Here is a 27,673-nt window from a genome sequence, read left to right as displayed (position 1 = left end):
CGAACGCACAAATAAAAGACAAACAATATCATAAACTAGGTGGGATTTAGAAGAGAGAATAATCATCCAACGTTTAAATCCTTAAAGATAAATCTTTATCAACATATGAACAGAAATATATGTCTATACGGTTGAAGTTCTTGAGCTAAAGTTGTCAATCTAGCACTTTTTTTTTTTTTTTTTAACATTTTGCAGCGCATACCTGTCCCTTGTTTGCAGAAGGTAGTGTCTTGTCAACAGACTTTCGTGCTAATATTTTATCACCTATCAGCAGCCCTCTCTTTATGGGCTATCGCACCCTTAAAGGAGGAGCTGGGGGTGAGTGAGGGGTGGATTTGGCTTTGTGCCCAAATCACTCCAGACCGGGCATGTCAATCAAACTAGGGGTGCCTCAAAACACACCTCTCTAGTTACACTTGTATATAATAATATAATTTAATAGCTTGTTGATACTGATTTAGTATTTTCTAAGGGTGCAGGTTGGCATGTCATCCGTTTACTGAGGATGCTCTGTGTCTAATGTAAATAGATAAAAAGAGGATAAATGAGACAGAAAAAGGGGCAGATGTGACTGAACTTGAAGGGGAGGAAGAGGAGAAGAGATAAGCAAGCAGATAAATTCGTATATGCTCGTGAGCGTGGGCAATATTCATGCAGCGTATATGCAGTAGCTTCGAAAGCCAGCCTTAATTTCCCCTGCCCACAAAAGTTTTGTGTGGGAAAGTTGGTCTGGAATCACTCTGTTGGGAACTGATCAGGCAGAACTGCCAGACCAATCAAATTGTTTAAACAGGAGGACGATAGAAGAGAAACAAAAACCACACTAGCCTAGCTGAATATGTGTTGCCTGCTTCTAATCGTTTTCTTGTTTGTGTTTCACAGCTAAACCGGCGGGAGAGGGTAAGTCAGCTGCTCCCCAGCATTTACCTACTGACCCTTTATGTGTGCCTCGGATTATCACTCAGTGACGTGATTACAGCTCTCACATTTTCACTCAAACGTCACGACAAGTGCCTGTGTCAGGCAAACATATTCCCCAACTTCTAATGTCGTGTAATCAGCATGGCCCGAATCTTTTATTCATAAACCTTCTGTCAGGAGAGCACCTTTATTTTATTCATGTCCGCCAACATGCTGCTGTATAGGCACCCGTAGAGCTGCTGTCGGGTTCTAGGCATTTCACAGAGAATCTTTTACACCGTACATTATAAGATCACTGGAGCTGTTTACCCAACTGTCCACAAATTACATAGCTACACAGATGGTGCTCCGAGAAAAATGCTTCAGTGTCCAAGCCGTGCTAGAGTGTGGCCATGTGATACTAGTCTGGCTTTTCAGGTGTTCCACACTAATGATGCATTTGCTCAGCTTTGCTCAGCTGTTGGAGTGTCTCTTATATTTGTTTTCCAATGGGGCTACCGTGGGATTACTTTGCATTTGCACCGCCTAACGAAGATCTCTTACCCTAAGCGCCAGCGGAGGCAGCTGAAGAGGATGAGCGACCTTGATTTTCTTGTGTTTTTTTTTTTCTTTTTTTTTTGTAAGTGATTCAAAGCATTTACACATAATAATATCTCACACGGAGTGGGTTTGAGTTGAACTAAACGTAAAAAAAGAAATAAATAAATAAAACACAATTTTAACGAATAATTCACGAAAATTGTCCAAATAATACAGAAGTGTTTTTTGCTATGGATGATAAGTTGAGCAATTACTGAGTGGAGACATTACGCCTGTAAGTCAATCATGAGACAACATGAAGCTTCTGAGGGGAATAATGCAGTCATCATGCCACTCGCATTCAGCGTGTTTGCATTACTTAGCTAGCCTGCGGCATGCAACACTAAAACCTCTCCTAGTTTAACAAGTTTAACAACTTTATCATCACAATAAACCACTCTGATGTCAGAAATCCTGATCGCTTGTTTTTTGAACAAGTGTGTGTTGCATATTACCACATAAAAGTGAATCTCTTTCGCATTTTAATTTTGTGTGTGTGTGTGTGTGTGTGTGTGACCAGTCTAGTTGAAATTAATATTCTTGTTTCCTTATACATTTTGATTTATTTTGAAGAGAAATATGTATGGCGGTTATAAGAAAAGCCACTGGTGTAGATTTTTACTGCATACACTGACTGCCTGCGGCAAGATCCATTTCAGTGTTTGCCACACTGACCTTTGGGTAACATTTCACTTCAGGCATGGGAAGTGAAAGAAAATATCTTTAAGTGTTTGCTTTTGTTCCCAGAAATAGATATTTTGCGGGTCTTGGTTGCATCTTTTTGCCTTCTGTCTCTAAACCTGTGCTCAGCACAATGGACACCCATCTGAATACCCGACCTCCCGTTCCTTAACGCAAGTTTAAAATTACACGGTGCGTTCAATAACACAGTTATTTCGACAGCTCTGACTGCGTGGTGGAAAATCAATAAGCTATTCAAATCCACTGCAAATACACCCCTATTTGGAATAGCCCGAACTTCACACAGACACATTCACCCCCAACACTTCGTCACCTGGAAAGAAAAAGGAATCACATACCTACACCACCTTCCATAATGACAAATTAACCTCATTGGAAAATCTAATTCACTCCTTTGGCATTAGGACTGATCAATATCTACAGTATTTCCAATGAGTTTTCAATGCCAAAATCAACATAACTAACAATAATCTACAACCACCAGTACTGACAGAAGAGTTATTTGAGATTAAAAATACATAAAAAATACCAAACTATACAGACTATTAGTAAACCAAGACACAACCATATCGCATCCCACACTCCTCCACAGACTTCACCTCACCACACACAAAATAAAGTAAATGTAATCCACAGACACCTGCTCATCATGCACATTAAACACTGTAGACAACCACGTGGCTCTGCCCACCAGTACAAACTTTTTGGGTGGGTCGTTGAACAAATTGTCAGATCTCTTTGGATGCATCCTTCCATGAGGCCCCGACCTCTGTTTACTTGGAGACCTCACAGTAATCAACCCAACACCCAATACTAATAGCCCTAACCACTGCCAGAAAGACCATACCCAGGAGCTGGAAAACAAGACACGAACTCAGCACATCACACTGGTTAAATATCCTCCCAGAGGACATTTCTATGGAAAAACTCTCAGCCGCTCTCCAAGACCAAGACCAAGACCAAGTCATTATTTTGAAGCAACCTGGACCCCTCTTCTTCTCAGAGCTTTACATCTACTGCTTGTCAGCCCATGCCCTTAACCTGATGTCATCTTAAAACATTAACAATCTAATTATGGTTTATTTTGTTTTCTACGTTCCTTTTTCAGTTGCTTATTATTATCACTCTTTTTTTTTTCTCCTCAGTTCTACATGAGGTTTAGCCCACAAACCACTTCACTCACCCACACTTATGACTGATTCCCCTTACTCCTGTCTTATTTGTGTTTTATTACTGGTCCTTCTTTTATCTTTTATTTTGCCTCTTTAGTTGTATCACTGGCTTGTTGTGTTTGTTGTTGTTGTTGTTGCTACGTGTTTTTGTTCTGATCCAGTCCCCTGCTATCGTATTCTGTTCTTTTTTCCTTTGTATGTCCTGTCAAATGCTGGAAAAAATAAAAAAATAAACCTTACTTGCCCAGTCGAACCATAGCCAGACAAATATGGTGGGCTCCACTTACAAAGTTTACACTCACTACTAAATACAGAGAATGGTTTCCGTCTAAAGTGGAACCCAAAGATAATTTCTATTCATATTCCTTAGATGCACCCCCTGCAGATGGAGGTAAGACAGAAGCCTGTGGGTGAATTGTCTCTATAACCCATGTAATGCATTCACATACAGTATGAGTGCATACATGTGCCACACGGTGTGTGTACCTGCATGATTCTTGGATGTTTTATAGAGACTTTCAGGTCTGTCTCAGGTGACCTACATAATGTTTTTGTGATGAATAAATGTGTTCAAGAGGCACTGTTATGCTACTAGTATGACATAGATAACAGGATTATTAATTTTACATGGAATGCCTTATGGTGCCCCCGCCCCAACTTGACTGATATATACATATACTGTACTGTATAGTATATGGTATGAGTGAACTTAACCGTCATTTAGTTTTACGGTAGTAAATCTGCAACATAGAGTATTTCCAAACATTTCCAAGGATTTTATGTTTGGTTTTCTGTGTGTTTCTACTATCTACTAAGTGGGATGTGTATTGTTATACCATGGTTTGGGTCAGTACTCCATTCTGATTGGCTGCAGGGTGATTATTTGCTGGTATTTTAAACCCATTAAATAGTTCCAGTGGCACTGTTTGTCCACTGTTGAATACCCTGGCTCAGGCTGTATTTGATGTGGGTAACCATAGCAACGCCTACACAACAGCATAGCCGCGATGCACCGGCCGTTTAAAAGCCTCCATTTACAATTTATTGCAGCGCGTTAACAATCTAACATTAAATCCTCCAGTGACTCATCTTCTGGACACCACATCGCCAACTGTTAAACGCAACGTTGTAATAACTAATTGCAGCCTGAATCTATTGATAGTCCATATCACATACTTTGAACGGCCATCTTACATCCAATTTGTTATTTAACTTGTTAATTCAGGCTGCAGTGGACAGCACACATGGCCTGCGATTTCTTTGTGGAAATCTTGTTATCAGTTCTGGACAATATAACATTAGATTTCTATCTTGTGCATTAGCTAAGATGTGGAAGTCTCTGCTGTGAGGAGTGAATTGTCTTGATATTTAATTACTTGGATTGGGACCATGGTGTAAGCAGGATAATGTCCAACGTCCATCCATTGTAAGGAATGAATGACCTCCACTTCACCAATTAATTCCTGAGAATTAATCGATATAATGTGTGTCAAGCATTATGTGTTCCGTTTATCCACTGTATTTATTTCTGCATGTGGTAACTCTGAACCTGTCAAAAGGAAAACATGTCATTTCTTTAAGGTGGATTGAATGTTCTGACGAACCGTGGTACTGCATGGTGCTTCTGTTGTAGCCATGTTTGTCGGTCTCTTTTGCAACTGTATATTTTTCTGTGCAACAACAAGCATTTGCTTCCTAGCTGCTTTTTTCAGTTCCGTTTGCTTCCTTGTCTGCAGCAGAATCAGACACTGATGGGGATGGTAAGAACAGAGCGACACTGATACTGGCGTGCTTGTTGGTGGTTTACCTTTTTCGTCTCCACACTGTTCAGTTTGAGTGTTAATAACATTATCTTGATATTATGTGCGAGTCAAAATGTCACATAATATAGTGTAAGTTAATGGAGCTAGATACATTTTATTATTTGAAATAATTTTGACTACTTTGGTTTGGACTGATTTAATGTTTTTATATGTATGTGCAAAATTGGGTGTTTTCCAAATTACATATTTTGTTTGCTTAGAATGAGCTCTTCTCATCAAAGGGGCAGGTTCTCTTCCTGTCGGCCATATTGTACTGACATGTTTCTTCAGTAGTGGCTATAGAGAGGGCCTTTCACTTTTATACATGGAACCGTAGAACAAATACGTTCTGCATTTCAATCTAACCTAATAGCTGTCAATACATTTAAGACACTGGACATTTAAAGTCTTCATAAGTTAGATTTAAATTCCCTCTCAGAGCTTGCAGCTTGGTACTTGCAACTCAGTGGTGGCTAACCCCAGAATAATTCACACCTCATGCATACAGCCCACCAGATCTTTGGCTGCGACAGTGAAAACAAAGAGGTAGTTCAGTGCAGGATGCTATGCTTATCTTGTTCACCTGCTGTGTACCCAACTGCTGCCAGACACCTCACTGGCGAATTATTCTGTTTATGTTCTTTTAGCAGAACAGAATTTATTTAGTGTCCTGTCCCTCCCACCTGTGACCTATGATACAAGCTCTATTTCACTTCTGTCCTTCAGGCAATTCAAACAGTGAGTGGAAACACAGCTGTTTTTCATGTGCAACGCTCATCTTGCAACAATGGCAGCTGTTGCTGTTAACATACCAAGTGTCATCTGATGTGATGACACGTTTTACGATTGCTTCTCAACGCAACATCACAGAGCGTCCAAGCACCAAAGTCATCCAATAAATTGTCAGACTCTGTTCCTCCGAAGAGCACAAATCCTGTACGTGGCGTCAAGTCGTCTTTGACAATGGCCATGCATTCCTAGGTCCTGAGACTGCATTTTATCAGCTTCACAAGTGAAATCCAAGAGTGGTTGTTCACGTTACGAGGCTGTCCCTGACTCCTATGGTCTTTCAGGGGCCACAGCTCCCGGATGAGCTGAACGTCTGGTCTATTTTGACCAACTGCGGAGGTTGGATGGAGGTTGGGTTATGGAAGTGTCAAGGCTTCAGGCAGGTGAAGGCTGCTAATTCCTTGGGGTGCCTTTCAAATATGTGTGAATTACCCAGTAGCTGCTGTGCCTGAGGCGGGAAACACAGACTTTAACAAGCTTTTCCTTTCTCCTCATGGACACCTGGGTCAGCTTGACAATAGGTGTAGTGGCAACATGTTGAGAAGAGGTCTGTAGTTCAGTCTGGTAGACTGGAGAATGGGAGCCTGGCCAAGATGACCGGGAGGATGGTGTTTCCTTTTTAGGCTGCTGAGTGACATGCAGAAGATGGAAAGGTGCGAAGCCACAGACTCATCCAAAGGTGGCATGTCTTTCTTGTGTCTTCACAACAAGGCTGTCATGGAGGAGTGGTTGGCTGCTGATCTGAAACTCTGCTGGCAAGGCGAGAAGGGAGGGGGGCGTGAAGCCTCCGGGGTGAGGTCATTAAATGTTAAGTTTAGTTACTACCCTGGATGTCACCTCCATCAATTCCTCGTGAGTCTAGTAATGCTTGTCCTGCAAGTTTTTCGGTCGATTCCTGTCCATTTATTTTTTTCTGAGCGTTTCTGAGTGTGCATCTCATCTCATCAGTGCCCGTCACTGAATGTCAGACTCAGCAAGCTCCTCCGACTGTGGCAACATTGGCCCAGAGGGAGGAAAGGTATACTGTGCTGCAGATGATCCAGACAGGGCTCAGCATGAGCTGCAGAATACAGAACAGGAGAAAAGATAAGTGCTGTGGTAGGAGTGTGACCGGAGGAAAATCCGGAGCATGAAACAAAGTAGGAAATGAAGGTTGAGCAAGTGCAAACTGTTTTATGAGGGAAAATTTCAACAATTTGTGGTTTTTTACTATCAGTAATGTTACCCCTGACAGTTAGAGCACAATTTCTCCTCATCATCAAACATGCATCCAGCAAGCCACATTTAGTATCAACGTGACTACCAGGCTACGCCCTATCCTAGCTACCAACTGAAGGAAGTTCAAAGGGAAATCTGAGGTGTACTTGGTACAAAACTCAGTCTTGACAGCCAGTTTGTATCACAAATACCCTGTCATTCATCTTAATCGTCCAAAATTACGTCACATATTCAGGTATTTTTTTTTCAAAGATTATGCTTGAGGAGCGTATTTTGATGTATGAAATAAAACTTTTACAGGCTATGTCAATTGGAAATGCACATTATAATCGGCGTGCACTTGCAAAATACCTGAAATTTAAAATCTTATTCTTGACCTGGAGAAGATCCAAACACTGTCTCCTGGTGTCACATGGAGTTTATTAATTGATTCTGGTTAAAATAAGAATCACACGCACACACGGTAGGAGGACCATACCATTGGATTTGGTTTTTATTTTACATGTCTGGCGTTTGTTTGATCCACTGTCCTGACTCCAGAGTGGGTATTGCACCTCACTGCATTTGCTTTCCATGTCTATTAGGATTGGAATTCCTGTGTGGGAAGTGCTTATCATACCAAGGCTGTTTAAAGCCATACCCACGGGGGTATAGTGTGTAGGGGGATTATCGTCACTTGGCCAGCTGCAGTCTGTTTTGGGGCACTTGTGCCACTTTTGCTGATGAATGTTAGCTAGAAGTTACTGCCAGTTTGTCTAAAAACAACCTGAAGTTCCTTCTTGAAATTCAACAAACTTTGACACTAAATATTAAAAGCAAAGTAGACTTTTTTTTTTTTTTTTTTTTTTTTTTGTACCATGCAGCTTTAGATCAGTCCAAAAATAAATAATCAAGGTAATTTCAAATAATCTTTGATAAGTCTGATGATTAGACATGCAACTATTAACACGATTCATCACTTCCTGTTGTGGTTGGTACCAGTCATGATCTTACCATCATGAAGAAAACTGGTTGCATTCCACTGTGTGGTGTGTTAATGTAATAATTGTACAGAATAATCATGCAAATGTTCTCTGGTCTTGTTTAACTCATGAGTTAATAGTGACTTGCAATAGACTATAACTTCAATATGTTAATTAAAAGTATTTCTAGCTGAGAGTAAGCTGGAGGCACAGTGCAGGAGGCACAGTGCAGCATTGCATGAACATGTGATGAAACGTCAGTGAGTGCATCCTATTTGTCAGTGAGTTACTCAATATAAACTGAATTAAATTCTATTGTTTATTATTGTATTTAATTCAGTTCAAATGTGTCAAGTCCATATATTCTCAATGTGGGAAATCTATGCATACAATAATACTTGACATAAGAGACTAATGATAATTGCGAGTGTGCTTTGTTTATAGCTTGAATGCCAACTACTGAACTGGGGTAGAAAGTGCTGATGTATGAGTGTCAACAGGTGCTCCTGTTAGGGGTTCTTATACTTAGCGCAGCCAGGGTTCATTAACACATTCTGGACCTTATAATTACTGATAAAAATACTTTGCCGTTGCGATTATATATCAGTGGAGCTTTTGCTTGCGTGAACACTTGGAAGATTTCGTCTGCTATGACTATGAGGGATAATGATCCTGCTTGCTGCTTCAGGTGTCAGATACTGTCGGTGTCCAAATAGTGTCCTGTTGCACTGTCCAACTCTGCAATGCTACGAACATTTAATAGTTAACTGTCAACTGTCAAATAACTGCTTAAGTAGAGCTAAGCAAGGAAAACCAGCCAGAACAGTGTCAAGGCGTTTCAGCCTTATAGCCAGATGCTATTTGTTCATTTATCATTTAGTGATTGTAATATTTCATATTTATTGTATTTATAGTCTGTATGTGTAGTGTGATTAAGAACTTTGTATAAAAATATCCAGACATTTTAATTGTCACTTGGTTTGTTGCACACTGTGGACTGTGTCAGTGCCAATGTAAGCCTGTGTGTGTTGTTATTTGTTTTTTGCGTCAGTGTCTGTGTTGGATGAAATCTGAATGAGTAAGTGAACTAACTTTTTCCTCCTTCTTCTCAGAGCCCGGGTCGACTGAGCTCACTGGGCTCTTTGTCGAGAAGCCGCCGGAAAGTGTCGTCGCTGTCGCAGGTTAGACACACAAAAGGATAGAATAATTGTCCCCACAGAAAGGACAATGTACCATTCTGATTATATAATTTTGTATGATTTCATTGTTTTTTGTTCTGTTTTTTCTTTTGCGAATGGCAGGATCGGATATCACTTTCACAGCCAGGGTTGACTCGACCACCTTGACGAGAAAACCCACCATGAAATGGCTGAAGGGAAAGTGGCTGGACCTCGGCAGCAAGGCCGGGAAGCACATGCAGTTCAAAGAGACTTACGACAGAAATACCAAGGTGTGAAGGCGATTCACTCATTCACTCATTTCTGTACGATTCCTCAGCGATAGCCCTAACTGACTAATGAGGAACAAAATTATATTTTCTACCCCAAGATTTACACTTATGAAATGAAGATCGTCAAAGTGGTCGCTGGGGACGCTGGGGGCTACAGGTGCGAGGTGACGGCGAAAGACAAATGTGACAGCTCCACTTTTGAGATCTCTGTTGAGGGTAATTAAAAACGACCTCCGGGCCTCCCGGGGCTTACGCGGATTCTATACATGCTGGTGTTTTGATCTGATCCAGCAGTTATGTGCTTTCTCTGCAACTTCTCTTGTTACAGCGGCACACCAGGATGAGCAGGCGGACATTTTGTCGGCCTTCAAGAGAGCGTAAGTGCTTTGGGTTTTGCGTTTCAGCGGCCTCTGTGTGTCTGTGTGGACGTGAGCGAATACATGAAAGGGAAAATGTGCATGTCGACTATGCTGAATGTCTTTCGGCTCATGTGTGGATGGCAGTATACATTTAATGCTGTGCCAAGCCACTAGATATTTTGAGCGTGGTTGCACCGCACTGTGTTTGTTTCCGTACAGTGATGCTGGAGAGGATGAGGGAGATCTGGATTTCAGCGCTCTCCTGAAAGCCACTAAGAGGTGAGAAGAGTTTGCAAAATTATCACACTACGATTGTTTCCCTTTCCCCGATTCCCTTTTGCTGCGCCAGTCCCGACTGACAGGTTATCCCTCTTTCTTGACTGGCAGGAAGAAGAAGCCTCAAAAAGAGGAGCCACCAATTGATGTGTGGGAATTGCTTAAGAATGCCCATCCTAGCGAGTACGAGAAAATCGCCTTTGAGTACGGCATTACCGACCTGAGGGGCATGCTGAAACGTCTGAAAAAGATGAAGGCGGTTGAGCCCAAACATAGCGAGGGTAAGTCGGGTCAGCTGGGGGCAGAAGGGGGGGGGGGGGGGGGGTAGGCAAGGGGTATTTGAAGTATGAAGGAGTGGGATTAAGAGGTGAGATTCTACCTCGAGGGGATGGAGAAGGAATGAGAGCGAGGGGGAGCGAAATAAAAAAAGGGGAACCGAGCACGGTCGTTTCTGTGAGCTGATGAGGTCATTCTTAGCTTTTCTCTTTCTTTCTGGAACCCCAGCTTTCCTGTCGAGGCTTGAATCGTGCTACTCGGTGGACAAGGGCAAGAAAATTGTCCTGAGATGTGAGGTGGTCGATCCCTCTGTCCAGGTCAAATGGTTGAAGAACGGCCAGGAGATCAAACCCTCAGCCAAGTACATGCTGAAAAAGCATAAACACACACACACACACACACGCACACATCAGTTATTTATTTTTTTTTTTTTTTCAAAAGCTCCCTGCAAGACATTGCTTCATTAGACATCATGCTGAGATGGAAATGATGGGCAGTGCTTTAAAAATATCAAGCTAAAATTATCCGCGCCACAACGTCACTCTGTCGAAATGATGCTTCCATCAACATGTTTTATTTTTAGGCAGTCATAAGGAGCCTCCCAGGGAGTTAAGCAAGTCGCCCTGCCATGACATCTTATGCCCCAAGAACATGTAGATACACCCCTGGCTCAATACACACCTGTTAATACATGAAAAATTGCAGAAAAATACAAAATTACAAAATGCAAATTGACTTCAAATAAGTTGAACTATAAATTAAATGTCATTTTAAAAATATATATATATATTAAATAAAGTACATAGAGAGGATAGTTTGAAAAGCGTTTTTAATAAAACACTTTTGTGTGACCCACAGACTGTTTGCTCTCGCACTCACTCTCTCACCTTTCCAGGTACGTCATGGAGGCCAACGGGAATGTCCGAACGCTCACCATCAACAAGACTAACCTGTCTGACGACGCTGCCTATGAGTGTGTGGTGGGAGAAGACAAGTGTTTCACAGAGGTGTTCGTCAAAGGTGCCCAAGCAGTACAAATCTGAGATCGCAACTGAGCATGTTGAGTTTCTGCTGAATTCGTTTCCCCAACGCCCATTCGCAGAACCCCCTGTGACCATCACCAAGCTGATGGATGACTATCACGTGGTGGTGGGAGAAAGAGTGGAGTTTGAGATTGAGGTGTCAGAAGAGGGTGCCCATGTCATGTGGTCAGTAAATATCACAGTATTTGGTAATATAAGCTCAGCATGAGTTTTGGCTTGCTTAACTGAGTGCATATTGAATTACGCACATAAAATCTAAATCATGGTCGGGGTCATCACAGGCAAACTAGGCAATTGCCTAGGGCTCCATCCTTGATCTCTTTGCCTTTGTTTGTAACTTTTTATTTATTTTTTTTTGGCAAAGGTCATTCATACTTCCTGTTCGTTTATTTTAAATTTAACATTTAACAGTGACAGCATTCAAAATGATATGTACATATTTTGAATCTATTTCCAGGTTCTTTGAGGATCAGGAGCTCCACAAAGAGAAAGACTCTAAGTATCGCTTCAAGAAGGATGGAAAGAAGCATATGCTTATCATCCAAGAGGCTACACTGGATGACATTGGAATGTACCATGCTTGGACAAATGGGGGTCACACCAAAGGAGAGCTGGAAGTGGAAGGTACCACAAAAAATTCTAATAATCCCCCTTAGTCCCTTACATTTTGAGAGATTGTTCAGTTTATGAAACATATTAGATCCACTTGTTAAAAAGTATTTAATGGACATTTACTATATTTAGTGTGGGCTTTGTATCTTTTACTATATGTATTATATGCTGCTCAGTGCAGAGGTTGCAGCTGAATTTAACTGCTGCCCCCAGGGCTTAATGTCTCTCTTTATAAACCAAGTAACAACCCATGGCAGTGGGTGTCAAGATGTTGCCATCGTGAACCTCCCTCTACCCCTATACTTCACATGCTCCACATACTTCACCATCTCCTGTCTTATCTATTCTCTTGTGGTTTCCAATGTCTCTTTTAGAAAAGGAACTGGAGGTTTTGCAGGACATTGCTGATCTAACAGTCAGGGCAGCAGACCAGGCTATGTTCAAGTGTGAAGTGTCTGATGACAAGGTTACAGGAAAGTGGTATAAAGATGGAGTGGAGGTCTTGCCAAGCGAGCGCATCAAAATGACTCACATTGGACGGTACGCAGATTAGGTCAAAAACATGCAGACTTTTTTAGGTGGATAATACCTTTATTTCATATAGTTCAAATAGCTCCCCATCATCATATCTTTCATTGTTTCATTCAGGTTTCACAGATTGATTATTGATGATGTGAAGCCAGCGGATGCAGGAGACTATACATTTGTTCCTGATGGATATGCTCTGTCACTTTCTGCCAAACTTAACTTCTTGGGTGAGAACGACATAATAATTACAGTAGCTATTGTGGATGCATTAATCCTCGGCAGGCCGCATAAAACTGTCAACTCTTTTTTGTTTTTTTCTCCCCAAACAGAAATTAAGATCGACTATGTGCCAAGACAAGGTAGGCAGCCTTAATTTACTGCACAAATAATCAGAATCAATGTTTCCCATTTTAACGAAAGCCCTGTGTGTGGTTCGTACACTATGACAACCATCTTCCACACAGCCTCTCTTTTTGTGTGTTTTACGTTGACCAGATCCTCCAAAGATCCACCTGGACACCACTGGAAACATGGTCTCCCAAAACACTGTCATTGTGGTGGCGGGCAACAAGCTCCGTCTGGATGTGGAGATCTCAGGAGAGCCAGCGCCCACCGTTGTTTGGTCCAAAGGAGACAAAGTAAAACTGACAACGTCCACTATGGAGTCTATCATATGTTTAACTAGAAATGCCATTTGATAATTGGGGTAAAAGGACATACGAACATCAAGGCAATGACAAAGGCAAAGACACAACAGCCAAATTAAATTTTATGGGATGTCAGTGATGAGCACCCATGAAAAATTTACCAACCTTCTCTGCCAATGCCAAACAGCTTATTTTAGTGTTGCTATTAACTCTTGTTTTGAACTTCTGGTATCTACCACCTCCAAACTGAAGGCCAAGTTCCATATAACGGTTGCGAAGTGGGCCTACCAAGAAGACGACACCCCAAGAAGATAATTTCCTCTGTCAGCACTTAGGTACTGCAGGCTGTCTTCTACAGATTTGCAGTCAAGGTCTACAGGACGATATGGCCGTCAGCTCTCTGCCCAAATAATCTGGAACAGACTGCACACAGTCAATCTCTGGGCTCATAGGGCTGCCAGGAGGACCTGACCTCAACCCCACTGAACACTTGTGGGATCAGCTGGGGCAGTCTGTTTGAGTGACCAACACAACCATGTTGGCTGACTTGCGACAAATGCTGGTTGAAGAATGGGATGCCATCCCACACCACAGCAGTGTGTGACCAGGCTGGTGACCAGCATGAGGAGGAAGTGCCAGGCTGTTGGGGCTGTGTATGGTTCTTCCACATGCTACTGAGGTCCTGTTTGTTAAATGGATAAATTGTTAAATTACCAATGTGTCTTGCACCTTCAAACTTCAATCATTCAATCCACCAAACAAGAGTCAATGGCAAAATGAGCTGTTTTGGACTGGCAGAGAAGGTTTGCCAACTTGTTCATGGGCGCAACACACGCTGCTCCACACAAATGCATGTTCCTTACAAATGTGGCTCCGTTTTATACGTAGGTGGACCACTTTGACTTGGTCATTGTAAAAGTAGCTCACTAGCCAAAAAAGTTTGCCAGGCGTGACAGATGGATGCCGTCCCAGGTTGCTAGCAGCCTGCTGAGGAGCATTTTTGAACTGAGTCGGAGTTAGGAGGAGTCAGGCTCTGCTAAGATGCCGACGACCAGAGCCACCACACTGAACTTGAAAACTGCTTTTCAGCAGTTTCAGTGGATTGGCCCAAGGGCTGCTTATTTAAACCTAGTTCTTTGTTTTTTTTTAAGCAAATGTATGCTTGTAACTCACACTTCTTTTGCAGTTCATTGTCCCTTATCACTACCGTTTCCTTTATGTTAGCCAATTACGGACACCGAAGGGCGTGTGAGGGTGGAGTCCAGAAAAGATCTGACCTCCTTGGTCATTGAGGGGGCAGAGAGAGATGATGAGGGCAGCTACAGTATCTGTGTTACTAACCCAGCTGGAGAGGACAAGGCTATGCTCTTTGTGAAGATTGTGGGTAAGGAAGATTTTACAGTGAAGCGACAGCCACTGTTATTTCTTAACCAATGTGCTGTGCTTTCAGCTGTTTTATGCGTTGTGTTGAAACTTTTCTGATTTACAATTTTTTACTCAGATGTGCCTGACCCCCCTGAGAATGTCAAATGCACAGGAGTGGGAGAAGATTGTGCCACAATCATCTGGGAACCCCCTAAATTTGATGGTGGTGCACCAGTCAAAGGTGAATAATGGTCCCCAACTTTTTATACTTACCTCTTTACTATAGCTCATGTTTAATTGTATGTATATCTTGAGTTATCATTTTATCCATTACCAGCCTGACACAGTTTCTAACTCTACCAGGTTATCTCATGGAGAGGAAGAAGAAAGGCTCTTCCAGATGGACAAAGCTCAACTTTGATGTGTACGAATCAACTACATACGAGGCCAAGAGGATGATTGAAGGCGTCCTCTATGAGATGAGGGTGTTTGCAGTCAACAGCATCGGCTTGTCTCAGCCAAGTCTCAACTCCAAACCCTTCATGCCTATTGGTACGATTAGCGGCCATCTTGACTTCCTGTCCCTCCTTTTGTCGCCCTTCTTCAGCCAAGCCAGTCAGTGTTACCCTTGAGTCTCTCTTTCTGTGACTCCCAGCCCCAACTAGCGAGCCAACGCGTCTGACAGTCAATGACGTGACGGACAGCACGTGCACCCTGAGGTGGCTCGCCCCAGAAAAGATCGGAGCAGGGGGCCTGGATGGCTACATTATTGAATACTGCAAGGAAGGAGGTGACAATAAACACACATTATACTCACGGTGAAAAGTGTCACGATTCAGATCCCACTCTGAGATTTACTGCGTCCAACTCACTTTTACTTTAGACACTGAGTGGGTGGTGGCAAACAAGGACCTATGTGAGAAGCAGGGATTTGTGGTGCGCGGCCTTCCTGTGGGAGAGAAGATCAACTTCAGGGTGGTGGCGGTAAACGTCGCTGGGCGCAGTCCTCCTGCTCTACTGGGACAGCCCGTCACCATTCGTGAGATTGTTGGTGAGTCAGTCGGGTACAAATTGTATTCAGGGAAAGCATTTTTCAGTTTTCTTCGTACATCTGCCACTATCTGTCATAGAGCCTAGTTATTGAGATGGTCTCTTTTTACTGCAGAATATCCAAAGATCCGCCTCCCTCGTGACCTGAGAACAAAGTACATCAGGAAAGTAGGAGAAAAGATAAACCTGACCATCCCCTTCCAGGTTAGGAAGACCCCATTTTTTAATTAAAAGTATAAAGTAATGTAACAGACAAGGGAACATACATCGATCAGGCATAACATTATGACCGGCTTCCTCATATTGTGTAGGTCTCCCTTGTGCCTCCAAAACAGTTGTGACTCATCAGGGAATAGACATGGCCCTTCTGAGGGTGTGGTGTCTGGAAACACATTGTTGTTAGTGGGGGCTTTGGGTCCTATGTGATGACGGTAGGGGCCTCTGTGGACCATCCCACAGATACTTGATCAGTTTGGGATCTAGCAAATTTGGAGGTCAGGTCAACACCTTGTAAAGTTGTGCCTATTCGGTGTATGTTACAGTGGTCCTGTCACACATTTCCATATTCATTTCCAAATCACACATTTCTATGAAAAACCATGTCTTTGTATTGTAGGGCAAGCCACGTCCTGTCGCGACCTGGTACAAGGATGGTCAACCCATTGACCCCAAGATGGTCAACGTCCGTAACTCAAACGTGGACAGCATCCTCTTCATTCGCTCAGCAGAGAGAGAGCACTCTGGGAAATATGAACTGGTCCTACAGATTGAGAACATGGAGGACAGGGCCGCCATTGAGATCAGAGTTGTTGGTACTGTTGCCGGGAGTTGAAGACGGCTTCAGTTTAAGAAATAATTGACTAAAATAAATATAAACAGGACTATGTAAAATTCATCAAGTTTATCTTTTTACAGAAAAGCCTGGGCCTCCTGTGAATGTGAGGGTGACGGACGTCTGGGGCTTCAATGCTGCACTGGAGTGGGAGCCACCCAAGGACAATGGCAATTGTGAGATTACTGGATACACCATCCAGAAGGCAGACATGAAGACCAAGGTGAGAAGAACTGGAAACATGTCAAACCGTATTCACCAGCACCCAGCCAAACTCTGGGTCTCTGGCTTCATAGTAGCAGGTTTCCTCCAACCAGCATTTGTGGACCTTTGAATCCAGTGCCAACCTCTCTCTACAGGAATGGTTCACTGTTTACGAGCATAACAGACGGACAAACTGCACAGCTTCAGATCTGATCATGGGCAACGAGTATATGTTCCGAGTCTACAGTGAAAACCTGTGCGGCCTGAGTGAGGAGCCACGCGCCAGCAAGAACACGGCTGTCATTACTAAGACAGGTTTGACACCGCGTGCATGGGCTATACATACAGTATTTGTGCTTATTGTGTTGTGTTGCATTAAATCTGCCCATTTTGTGCTCTTAATTACGAGGTTTAAATCTCAGTTCCCATCTTTTTCAACAGACCTGGTGCTCAAAGCAAACCCCTACAAGGAGAAAGACATGGCCTGTATCCCCAAGTTTACCCAGCCCCTGGTGGACAGATCTGTAGTGGCCGGCTACAGCACTGCCATCAGCTGTGCTGTCAGAGGCTTCCCCAAGGTATATGAGCCAAAATAGTCTGTGGAGCGTGATTCACAGCAGGGGGCCGACAGTGCCACTTGTCATATTGTCATAAGCAAATTATAGTCTGAAGTTTGCTATAAAAAGGACTTGTTCACAGATCTGTCTATAGTAAACTTTTTTTTAATCAGAGGTCACATTTGTCAGCAGCCTGATTATGACAAGAGACACAACAAAAACAAAATCACTTCATCAGATGTAAGCTGTGTAATCATACCTGTCATGTTTTGTATTTAATTCATTATACATGTCTTAATTTTAGCCTAAGATTATCTGGATGAAGAACAAAATGATCATTGGTGAGGATCCCAAGTACTTGATGCAGAACAACCAAGGGGTGCTGACCCTGAACATTCGTAAGCCCAGCACCTTCGACGGAGGCAAGTACTCCTGCATGGCTGTCAACGATCTGGGCAAGGACGAAGTGGAGTGCAAGCTGGATGTCCGAGGTAAGAACAGGGAGGGGGAGGAGACTGAAAGGATAGAGGGGAGCTGGTGAAAGGGGAGTAGGAGGGGCTCCAGTCATTTTAATGGCGGTCGGTGAGTGACAAGATGCTTGAATATATCATGTGACTGAAGCCTTAAGCGGAAAGCTGTCTCTGTTTACAGCGACTGCTGCAAATGACGACATTTTACGAGCGTTAATTTGGAAATGGTCACATGACACTCACCGAAATAGATTACAACGCGCAATTTGTTGCCGTTATATTTGACCCCATGCCAACAAAATCTCATCATCTGTCCTGTTATTCCACAGTTGCCACAGACCCGGACAAGAAGTGAGAAACCAAACCGCAATGAATGTGAAATCATACAAACCAAACTGCAAATGAACCGTCACTATGTAGAGAGTACACACTATCTAGAGTGAATCTAATAAAATGTAGTGAAACCTGCTGTAAATGTGGTTCATTTTTTATTATATTACATTACATATCTTTATCATCAACTTATTCCTTAACCTTTACAAATACAATTCATAGTAGAAAAGCCCTCACATACATAATCAGGATCTAAATGATTAAAAATACAGAGTACAGTCATTAGAGTCATGTCCACACTTGGGAAGGTTTTGTCTGCACATGTGTTAAAGTCCTGTGTGCTACACCTCCCTGGAGTAGTGAGGTCTCCGCCTGTGGACGGCCACCCCTATGCTGATCAACAGCGCCACTGCCAGGACTCCCACAGCCACTGCAAGAGCCGCTACAACACCTGTCGGAGGAGACAACTCTGCTTAAACTCATGTAGTGGAACATTTGGAACGTTTCCAACCCGCTTCATATTTTAAACCGGGCAGTCTGTTGTGAAAAATCCCCCAGCTGCTCCCTGACATGAGTGCATGAAGAAACATACTGCAGTGAAATCTCAACAATGCGTAAAATAAATAAATAAATTTAAAAAAAAAAAAGCGTTGAAAGATAATCAAATAGTAATGTAGAACATAGGTCTTCAACAGGGGGTCCGCGACCCCTAGGGGGTCTATAGAGGTGCTGCGGCGTCTCAACATCTTTGGTTGATTAGACATTTTTTATATTTTTTTTTTAAGTTTTGCCCCCACAAATTTAAAAGTTTTTAAAGTTAAAATTGTCAAGACAATAATTATATGTATGTCAAATTCACAGAAATATACAAATAATTGACAGATTGACAGTTTTAACTTTAGCTAAGTGTCTTGTCGTGAGGGGAACCTGACAGAGTTGTGGCTTTGTGATTGGCACAGTCGCAATAGGGGGTGGGGCCTACTGTGACCAGGAAGCTTAGATTGAAATTAAAAAAAAAATATTTGACCCTGTGTATTATTTAAATAGTTTGCTATTGAATGCAAAATGCTAATAATGTATATTTATTTTTTATGTATAGCACTATGTTAATGTAGGGGGGTCCTACTTAATCAGTTTGGGGGTTCTTGGCCTGAAAAACGTTGAATACCCCTGATGTAGAATATATTTTTACCTGTGCTTGACCATTTTGTCCTGAACCCACACTCGACCTCCCAGTCCTCTGCCACCACTTCCCTCACCAGCTCGGTGAACATGGACAAAGGGCAGGGGTGCAATCCATTGCATCCTGGCACAGTGTTGGGGTAGGGGTCGGGCCCGGAGTCATTGCGGTAATACAGCTCCAGAGAGTAGGATCTAGATGATAATTATTTGCATGAAAACAGAGAAACAGAGAAAGAACACAGTTGTGGTAGGCGTTATGTAAATCGGTTCATGCCGCACTAATTTGGCCGTTGCAGCCCTGGACGGGAGCCAGATTCGCATCTAATTGAAAAGATAACTGAAGGGTTCACGCAATCAAGCAGTGGAACGGAGTTATTTTTTTGACCCGGCCTACATACTTAAATGTGCAAGAGAAAAGCACGTCGAGTAAAACAGGAAGGTAGTCATTACCCATCATGCTCTTGGTAGAACTCAAAGAGCTGACAGGCGGCATAAGGTGGAAGAAGGCCGTTGTACACGTCCAGCGCTGCCTGGAGGGTGATGAGTGTGGAGTCGTGCTGGAATGAGACACAAGCATTGCAGCAATAAGGAGGTGAGGAGATGCATTATGGGAAACGAACATGGGACTTACAGCTGAGTACATGATGAATTTGAGAGAGCTCCCTTGCTCTACGGCCTTTGAGAAATTCCTCAGGATGGCGTTCAGCAGGACCCCTGGCAAATTACCACAGTGTTAACAGTGCAAATTAATTTTTCTCAGTTACCAACACAATCCCTTTGACCTTACTGAGCATCTTGTCTTGGCGTTGTAATCATCTTTGTCCCATTAGCTCACATGTGCTAATATTCTCTGGGGAAATCCGACCCAGCGCTTTACACTGTCTGAGGCATAAACAAAGCCCCGGCCAGCAGTCGAATTAGATGCACATTAGATACTTCCTCTAATAACATCTTTCTGTGAACCGTGCTTTATATTAATTGCCTCTAATGTGAGTTCCCACCTCCCGAGAGCCTGGCCTTCTCTTTTCGCTTGTGACTGAGGATGCTGTACATGACCTCGAAGGACGCAATTCTCTTCAGGGTGTCCAGGACGTCCTGGGTGGCCCAGCGTGGGAGAGTCAAGTTATGGATCCTCTGCACGAGAAAAGAACATTCATAACCCCCGCATCACGCTAATAATCACATTAAGTAAGACGCGAATGGCAACAAATGAGGTTTAAACAGCTTTATTTCATCGTTTCTTTTATCCCGGGCTATTTTTAGCGGCGGTCTGAAGATAACAGATGCTCATTTTGCAAGTGTGAATGAGCGTATTCAACCTGGCCTAGAATCCACCCGTTTCATAATGCGTTAATTATCATTGCAGTGTTTGGCCGCGTTCAATGCCCTACTGTATGGGTACAAAAACGAATCCCCCACACTCCTGCAGATGTCTTAGAAAAAGAGCATTATGGTTGTGTCCTCAATTTCTGTTTCACCTTCCATGTCTGCAGCTGTGAACAGTTACTAGAGAATATAATACAGGTTAGTAGACAAGTCCCATAGTGTTGTTACGGCTGTTTATGCGGTCGTGTATACCTGACAGGTAAGGGTGTCGTAGACCCTCCACATTTTTTTACCAACCAGCTTGGAGACGGGGTAGCCGGTGTGGTTAGAGAGTCCCTCAATGATGTACTGCGTGGTGAAGAAAAAAAAAACAATAGTTCAATCTGAATGCTCATGCTCCAGGGAATACAACACTTTAATTATCATTTTCATGAGTGATGTTACACTCAGTTGTGACTGTTTTCACACTGATCAAATATCTATTATAGTCGTTGCAGTTCAAACTCGCGCGCATTACCCGCTTAATTTAATGGATTCAAATGGTGCTAATTTAGTAAATGCACATTTGGTCAGACGAGACATCGGTCTAGGCTCTTCCATATACCTTGCAGGTACTCTGCCTCCAGCAGAGGGTGTTAAAATTCAGCGCAGAAGGCCCTGGCATGATCTCAAACGGCACTTTAATAGGCAGCGCACGCGACACAGTTTAATTAAAACCTTTTTTATTGTAATTTGTAATCTAATTCAATCCAACCGTTAATTAGTGTCTCGGAGAATGTGAGAGAAATTGCACTGTGCAGCTTTTTGTAGGCGCTGGAGTCACCGTGCCTGAGAAAACCACCGAGAGGACATGATGTCTACCGCATAACTTACACGTCCACCGGAGGTGCTGATTACGCTGGCGCCAACAGCTGAGAAGTGTATATTTCAGTGAAATGTGCATTTTCACCGCGCGTCAGTTGATGTAGAAAGCAAGGTATGGGTAAGTGGAACGGAAGCGACCGAGGTGAGGAGAAGAACTGGCCGCAGCACTTTTGATCTGGCGATGCGAAAACAGCGGAGTTCCAAACAAATATTCACTGGTTAACAGGCACATGAGTCACGATGGAAAAGTAAACACGAAACCAAGCTGCGAGTTAGAACATCCGCGTCACTGAACAGATGCTGTGGTCGAGCTGCGGCGCGGCGTGCTCAGGCGACTGTCTACTCCCGTGGTTCGTCTTACCTGGTGAGCCCCGAGGAACCTCTGGTATGGCTCACTCTCAAAGGTCTCCGTCATCAGGGACCTGAACCTCGGACAGTCTCTGCCCGGAGACCTCAGCAGCTAGAGAGATCGAAAACAACAGCAAAACATCAGTGGAAAGGGATGCGCGTTTGCTGCAGGTAGCGCGAGTCTTCTGGGCACAATTAAATGTTCATTTCACACTTCAACACAGTAGATTACCAGGTTCACAGCTGAGGTGAACACACACACCAACACAGAGGAGCAGAGAGGTGCTCAAATGAACCGTGCAGGCTTGGGTTCAGCAGTGTACGGCTGCTGTAGCGGAGAGGAAATATTTATGTGGCTCGGCAGCATACCTTGTCCTGGGCCCTGGGGATGGTGTGCACCGGAACAGGCCTCCACAGTAACTGGGGCATGATGGGAGGTGGGCGTCTTGTTGGGAGGAACATCCCGGAGAGGCAGGCCTGGGCGCTCATCAGAGTTCGGTCGTAGTCAGTGCTCCGCACATACAACTGTTGTACAAAGGGAAATTGGCAATAAAAAGCACATATATGGTGGTACTAAACATGATCTACTATCTTTGTCCAAATCATAATTAGTTAGATTTTTATGGCAAAAAAACACATTTCTAAACCCAAAAGTAATTGCACTTTGTAATTTTAAAATAAATGAACCCAGCAGAGCGTCAGTTTGTAATGCGTGTGTCTCCATCCCAAGTTAACTCAGGTATTCCCTCAACATAAAGAGGAATGGAGAAGAGCTCCAGATGACTGAGAGAAGGAGGAACGAAAGATCCGTCTTGCCGTGATCTCTTCTGACATCAGCCTTCACTCGACTGTATCTCTCTGTCACTCCGTGTCAGGTTTTTGCACACGGTAAATCACACTGATGAGGTCGGATGTTCCTGTGATGCACAGAATGCCTCCCTTTTCTTTTCCCCCCTCTTTCGCCCAAATTAAAACAGACGCGGCGGCACGGGGAGAAAGGTACAGCACAAGCTGACTGAGGTCCGGGTGACAAGTTGCCAGCGACGGGTAATGAGGAGAGTTGTTATTTTTGTGCTAATTGCCTGTTATTTAAGAGAGGGAGGACTGTGCGCAAGCGTGGACAGAGGGAAGGGTAAGAGATGGTGAGAGAAAAAGGAAAGGCAGTGAGTGTAAAAAGAAAAAAAAAAAGGGAGCGGAATTTCTTTCCTCATGATGACATTATGTTGGGTATGTAGCCCCTGGGCACACTGAACCTACATGCATGCTGCCAACTGTACTGTACATGGAGCCCAGGGGCTACGTTACCCCACATGTTTCAGCATATGACAAGACTATAGCAATGATATCACCAACATGAGTCATGCCCATTAACTTGTGAATGTGCTGCTTTACAGCCATTACAGATAGAGACTGACCGTGCATTAAGTTGATTTCACAAGGCTTGACAACAGGATTAGGTGTTAGTGGCTCACAACGGCTCTGCCAACCAAAGACGGGGGAACATACTCACACACACACACATACTGGACCATATATGCATACCCAAAGGCACTTACCTCTTTGTTGTCGTAGTCTTCGCTGAGAAAGTTCCCGTAACGCATCCGTAGAAACCTGCCCAGCTCAAACTGCTGTTTCATGCCCAGCTGAACAGAAAATAGCCAGCACTGTTAATTGTTTTTTGTTTTTTTGTAAAATCTGACCTTTCATTTTTTGCAGATAACCTGTCGGATTTACGGTCCCATTCCACTCATTCACATATAATAACAAATGCCCCCACATGTCCTGGGCCCGTGAGACCGCAAAATAGTAGTCTCTTTCCGCTGTAAACCAGCTAATTGCCAAAAAGTAAAACCGTGTCACAGCAGGAAGGAATTTAATACAAGTACAACTTAAGACAAGTTCTTTCTCCCATCACAATAGGTTGGTCTATTAGAAGCTCAATTTATGATGTAACATTGTGAGTGAAATATAGTTTTTGCTACGAATGTTTTTATCCCCTGCGTCTTAAACTGCATCCAGGCCTCCATGGAGATGTGCAAAAGGAGACTGGAACTGTGCGTTCTTCAGGCATTTGAGGCAGTTCACCCTGTGGTGTTTACAGTATTTGTTGAGTATAGCGTAGAACCAGTGCCCGTTTCAGACTTTCAGACCGGGAAACTTGTTCAGTGTTCCAATACAGTGGCCTGAAACTTTCAGACGTTAAAATGATAGAAAATAATTTACAAATCAACAAAGCTTTGCACTAGAACTCCAGATATCTTTCATATTGCTTATTAAAGACAAGGAGCAAGAAGCAATACTAGAGTAATACACGCTGTGAGCTCTGCCCACCTCCATTGTCCAAGTCTCTCATACAAGAGAACAAGAAGATAACGTGAAATCACACTCTTCTTCCATTTTTTGGAACCAAATGAACATATGCAGCCCAAGTAACTAATAAACAACACAGGTGAAAATTCACATTGTAGCAGCTTAACAGTCCTTGTGTTTTCTATTCTGCGTGTTTCGTGAAATGTTATATTTTTCTTGTTGATCTTGCATTTTTAAACTGCATTCCTTTTTTTTTTTTAAGCTGTTTTTGTATTCAGTTGTGTTCAGTGCTGCACTTCAGGGCCTCCATATTTCAGCCCACCTGACCTTGTTCAGGAATAGTAGGTACAACAAAATGGGTGGCTGGATCAATTTTATGCACTTTATCCACCTAAGAGCTCTTCATATTTTGTTGTTGTTGTTGTTTTTTTTTTTTTTTTTTACCAAATCCTGCTTGACAAAATACTGATCGCACACACGCACACACAGTAAGGCCGAGTACCTCAGTGAGCTGTCCAAAGCCATGAGCCCACACTTCCTCCCCGTGTGGATCCCTGGGATACGACTCAATAGGCGATCGATCACCGTGTCGGAACACCTTGAAAGTCAGAGGAGATAATGCCGCATGAATTCAGATGCCATGCTGCTGCTGCGCTTTCCATTACACTGTGTACTTAAGGGAGAAATGCACCCCGAGACACAAGTCATAAATAGAAACCAGAGATTGAGTTCAGTCTGGATTTGTGGCTTGGAAGAGTCATGCCGATGACGTGTTCGGGACATGAAAGCTGCTCCGTTATCATCATTAGTACTGTCACCTGAGGACTCATTTTCTGGGGAGTGACATAAACCCACGGTGGATTAAACTGGATTAGGATAGATCTGAATCAGTCGTGTTTACACATATTATTTGAACTTATACAAACAGTTTGATTGCAAAGTACCAGCAAGAAAGTGCAACTTGTGGAATCACCACCATCAAGAAAGTACAACTTGTGGTAATCACCTTTCTGAGCTGGTAAGAACTGTGCTAAACTAAACTAAACTAAATTAAGTAAACTGTAAAAAGAAGAAAAAAAAAGATTTGTAAATCTGAATTTGATTGGGTTAAATATGCATGCAGAACAAGATATCAAGATATGCAAGAATTTTGTCCAGACTCCAGACAACATATTAATGTGAATTATCGTATGGAGTACAAATATTATTTATTTTCACTTATTTAAACCAGGTGTTATATAAAGAGGTTTATGAACAAAGCTGTACTGTCTGGGAAAGATATGCTTGACACTGGTAGAGTTTAGGCTCAAAGTAATCCTTAAAAATGTAAACTGCGCAGAAAAACGCAACAATACAAAGCAAACATAGCTTTGTGGCAGTAAGAAGCAAGTGTTGTCTGTAATGCTGTTAAGACACATTGTATGTGACTACACCGTGGCACCAAAAAAAGCCGAATGCCAAACTGCAGTAAAATGCTCAAATGACAAATTGATTTGAATTATTTTCAATCACATGCGGAGGAGAGACAAAACGGGCAAACTCACGGCCACAACAAACTTCAGCTCTCTGCACTGAGTTGGGCAGATGCAACAAAGAAGGAATAAACAGCCCAAAGTCTTCTGGAACGTCTGCATCTTTTTGACTTGTCGATCTCCACCTCCTTCACAGAGTTGTTCTGCTGATGTGAGAGGAAAAAAATGCCAAAAACCTTAGATTATGAAATATTGGAGAAGTGTCTTTATTTGGTTGAAGTTTAAACACTCAATGCGAGAGAGAAGTATCATACGTACGTAAGAAAATGCCTTCTAACCCTAACCCTGACCCTAATATGCACTTACCTCAGCATCTTTGTTCACACATTCTGCTGTTTCAGTTAAATGATTCACAGAGACGTGGACCTCTGAGCGTCCCAAATCTTCAGTCTTCACACCCAGAATGACATTAGGCGCGAGTTAGGAGTTAGCTTTTATAGCCCTCCTCCTTGACCTCGTGTCCCCCCCCATGGGTTTCTGGTCCCAGTCTACTTCATCGTCAACTTGAGTCCAAATCACTGTCTCCGCCAATCCCCCGCTGTGCACATGACAGGACAGCCAACCCCCTGGGAGGCGATTTGGAGTCAAGCTTCGATCTCCCCGGGATAGGCCTATACTTTTGGACCTTGAAAATATGGACAGCCTGTCACATATTTTGGCTTTGGAGTAACACCACGACAAAGAAATGAGTTCAGTGTTGATGCACCCACCTGGCTTCTCAAATTATCCTCCTACGTGCATAAACACATGCACACACTTAGGCACTGGCCCAGGGCCACAAACACTCATTAAAACTTGCCATGTCATCCGCCGTGGGTTTGGCCCCAGAATTACAGGCCCTGGAGTGTTTTCCCTGACTTGGCACGCGTGTAAGTGTCTGTTAGTATCAAAGCAGCTTTATGAGATACAGAGGGATTAGCGAGTGTGAAGATTTAGAGCTATACAGCGTTGACATCATATTTGATAAGTGTAAGATACGATCTGTTGTACCAAGTCATTTACAGTATTCACAGAACTGGCTTGTCAGAGCAACTTAAAGGTCTTAAATGTGAAATGAAGTGATATAGATAATAATCTGCAGTGAAAGAACACACACAACTGGCAGCTTTAGGCCGAACCAGAGGGATTCACTTTCACCTACAATGTAAAACCACTCCATTATAGATAAAGCCTATCCAATTCTGCTTTCGGTTTGGTGATAACCTGTATCTTTATCATAGTTATGGTTATGACCAATAAAATCACAGTAGCATGAACGTAGAATATCTGCAGTATTATGTATAAGGGCCATGAGACACCAATCTAACCGCTGATGTGTCTGCCAGAGTGCGGTTGTTGGTGAGTGTCTATGACCCTAGATTTTGCGGAGTGTCCTGTACCGTCTGACCCCGCCAGTCTGCTGGCGCCTTTTCAGGGGACTCAGTGGGTGAGATCACTGTGATTGACTGATCAGCTTATCAAAGCATTGCCCAAGAACACTCTAGGTGGCACACGCAGGCAGCTTTTCTCATTTTGCATCTACATCATGTCTGCGCAGACCAACAAACGAAAGCAACAACAAGGACATCTGCAACGAGGGAACCGTCGACCATCTGACCAGTAGGATTCCTACACATATACAGGCTACTGATATACAGGCTACTGCCCTCTGCCGCGTAAAGTACAGAATATTTGTTGTTTTTCACACAGGCACAGAATGTACGTGTCGACTGGATGTTGGCCGTAGTCCTCGTGTTGCGTTCAAGTGTAACTTTTTGGCATCGGTAGCCGTAGTGCATCAGTACACTTAAGTACGACTATTACACTGTAGCATTAACAACAACTTTTGAAAGATCCACATTCCCTTACTTTCAGCAAGTGTCACAACAAATGTGCATCCTAGGAATGCACTTTAATAACTTTAATACACACATAAATAAATATATGTATATATATGTGTGTATATGTATTAACTGCGCGTTGCA

General features: G+C 43.0%; 2 protein-coding genes across 6 annotated transcripts in view; one reads left to right on the top strand and one right to left on the bottom strand.

Annotated features, from left to right (window-relative positions):
• mybpc2b (myosin binding protein Cb) overlaps positions 1-18,289 on the top strand; it is a 22,693-nt gene extending 4,404 nt beyond the window's left edge. The window contains exons 2-30 of one of the 4 annotated variants that reach the window (XM_047609211.1): positions 883-900; positions 3,745-3,765; positions 5,111-5,134; positions 9,258-9,326; positions 9,447-9,595; positions 9,694-9,811; positions 9,924-9,972; positions 10,174-10,233; positions 10,342-10,511; positions 10,735-10,867; positions 11,402-11,526; positions 11,609-11,714; positions 12,007-12,173; positions 12,536-12,701; positions 12,810-12,916; positions 13,019-13,048; positions 13,185-13,327; positions 14,561-14,720; positions 14,838-14,942; positions 15,065-15,253; positions 15,357-15,491; positions 15,585-15,752; positions 15,867-15,955; positions 16,368-16,563; positions 16,667-16,806; positions 16,943-17,102; positions 17,229-17,365; positions 17,649-17,835; positions 18,144-18,289. In XM_047609211.1, the coding sequence (XP_047465167.1) occupies positions 883-900; positions 3,745-3,765; positions 5,111-5,134; positions 9,258-9,326; positions 9,447-9,595; positions 9,694-9,811; positions 9,924-9,972; positions 10,174-10,233; positions 10,342-10,511; positions 10,735-10,867; positions 11,402-11,526; positions 11,609-11,714; positions 12,007-12,173; positions 12,536-12,701; positions 12,810-12,916; positions 13,019-13,048; positions 13,185-13,327; positions 14,561-14,720; positions 14,838-14,942; positions 15,065-15,253; positions 15,357-15,491; positions 15,585-15,752; positions 15,867-15,955; positions 16,368-16,563; positions 16,667-16,806; positions 16,943-17,102; positions 17,229-17,365; positions 17,649-17,835; positions 18,144-18,169 (3,347 nt within the window). In that variant the 3' untranslated portion in view covers positions 18,170-18,289. The remainder of the gene's footprint in view (positions 1-882; positions 901-3,744; positions 3,766-5,110; positions 5,135-9,257; positions 9,327-9,446; positions 9,596-9,693; positions 9,812-9,923; positions 9,973-10,173; positions 10,234-10,341; positions 10,512-10,734; positions 10,868-11,401; positions 11,527-11,608; positions 11,715-12,006; positions 12,174-12,535; positions 12,702-12,809; positions 12,917-13,018; positions 13,049-13,184; positions 13,328-14,560; positions 14,721-14,837; positions 14,943-15,064; positions 15,254-15,356; positions 15,492-15,584; positions 15,753-15,866; positions 15,956-16,367; positions 16,564-16,666; positions 16,807-16,942; positions 17,103-17,228; positions 17,366-17,648; positions 17,836-18,143) is intronic. The other 3 variants (XM_047609212.1, XM_047609214.1, XM_047609215.1) reach the window with 3 other exon arrangements.
• LOC125022512 (testicular acid phosphatase homolog) lies at positions 18,290-27,673 on the bottom strand. Of its 2 annotated transcripts, XM_047609217.1 has the most exons (12): positions 26,016-27,673; positions 25,722-25,855; positions 24,680-24,775; positions 23,424-23,510; positions 22,237-22,392; positions 21,881-21,979; positions 20,908-21,003; positions 20,331-20,463; positions 19,961-20,043; positions 19,780-19,886; positions 19,340-19,521; positions 18,290-18,598 (listed from the first exon to the last, which is right to left on the bottom strand). In XM_047609217.1, exons 2-12 carry the CDS (start codon positions 25,809-25,811, stop codon positions 18,489-18,491), a joined length of 1,239 nt encoding a protein of 412 aa, XP_047465173.1. In that variant the 5' UTR covers positions 25,812-25,855; positions 26,016-27,673; the 3' UTR covers positions 18,290-18,488. The 2 variants fall into 2 exon arrangements, with proteins under 2 accessions (XP_047465173.1, XP_047465172.1); XM_047609216.1 differs by having other exon boundaries at positions 25,722-27,673.

The sequence above is a fragment of the Mugil cephalus genome, chromosome 16 (genome assembly GCF_022458985.1).
Source record: "Mugil cephalus isolate CIBA_MC_2020 chromosome 16, CIBA_Mcephalus_1.1, whole genome shotgun sequence".
NCBI classification, from domain to species: domain Eukaryota; kingdom Metazoa; phylum Chordata; class Actinopteri; order Mugiliformes; family Mugilidae; genus Mugil; species Mugil cephalus.
Note: the sequence above shows the minus strand (reverse complement) of the source record. Positions and strands in the feature narration are given on the sequence as shown.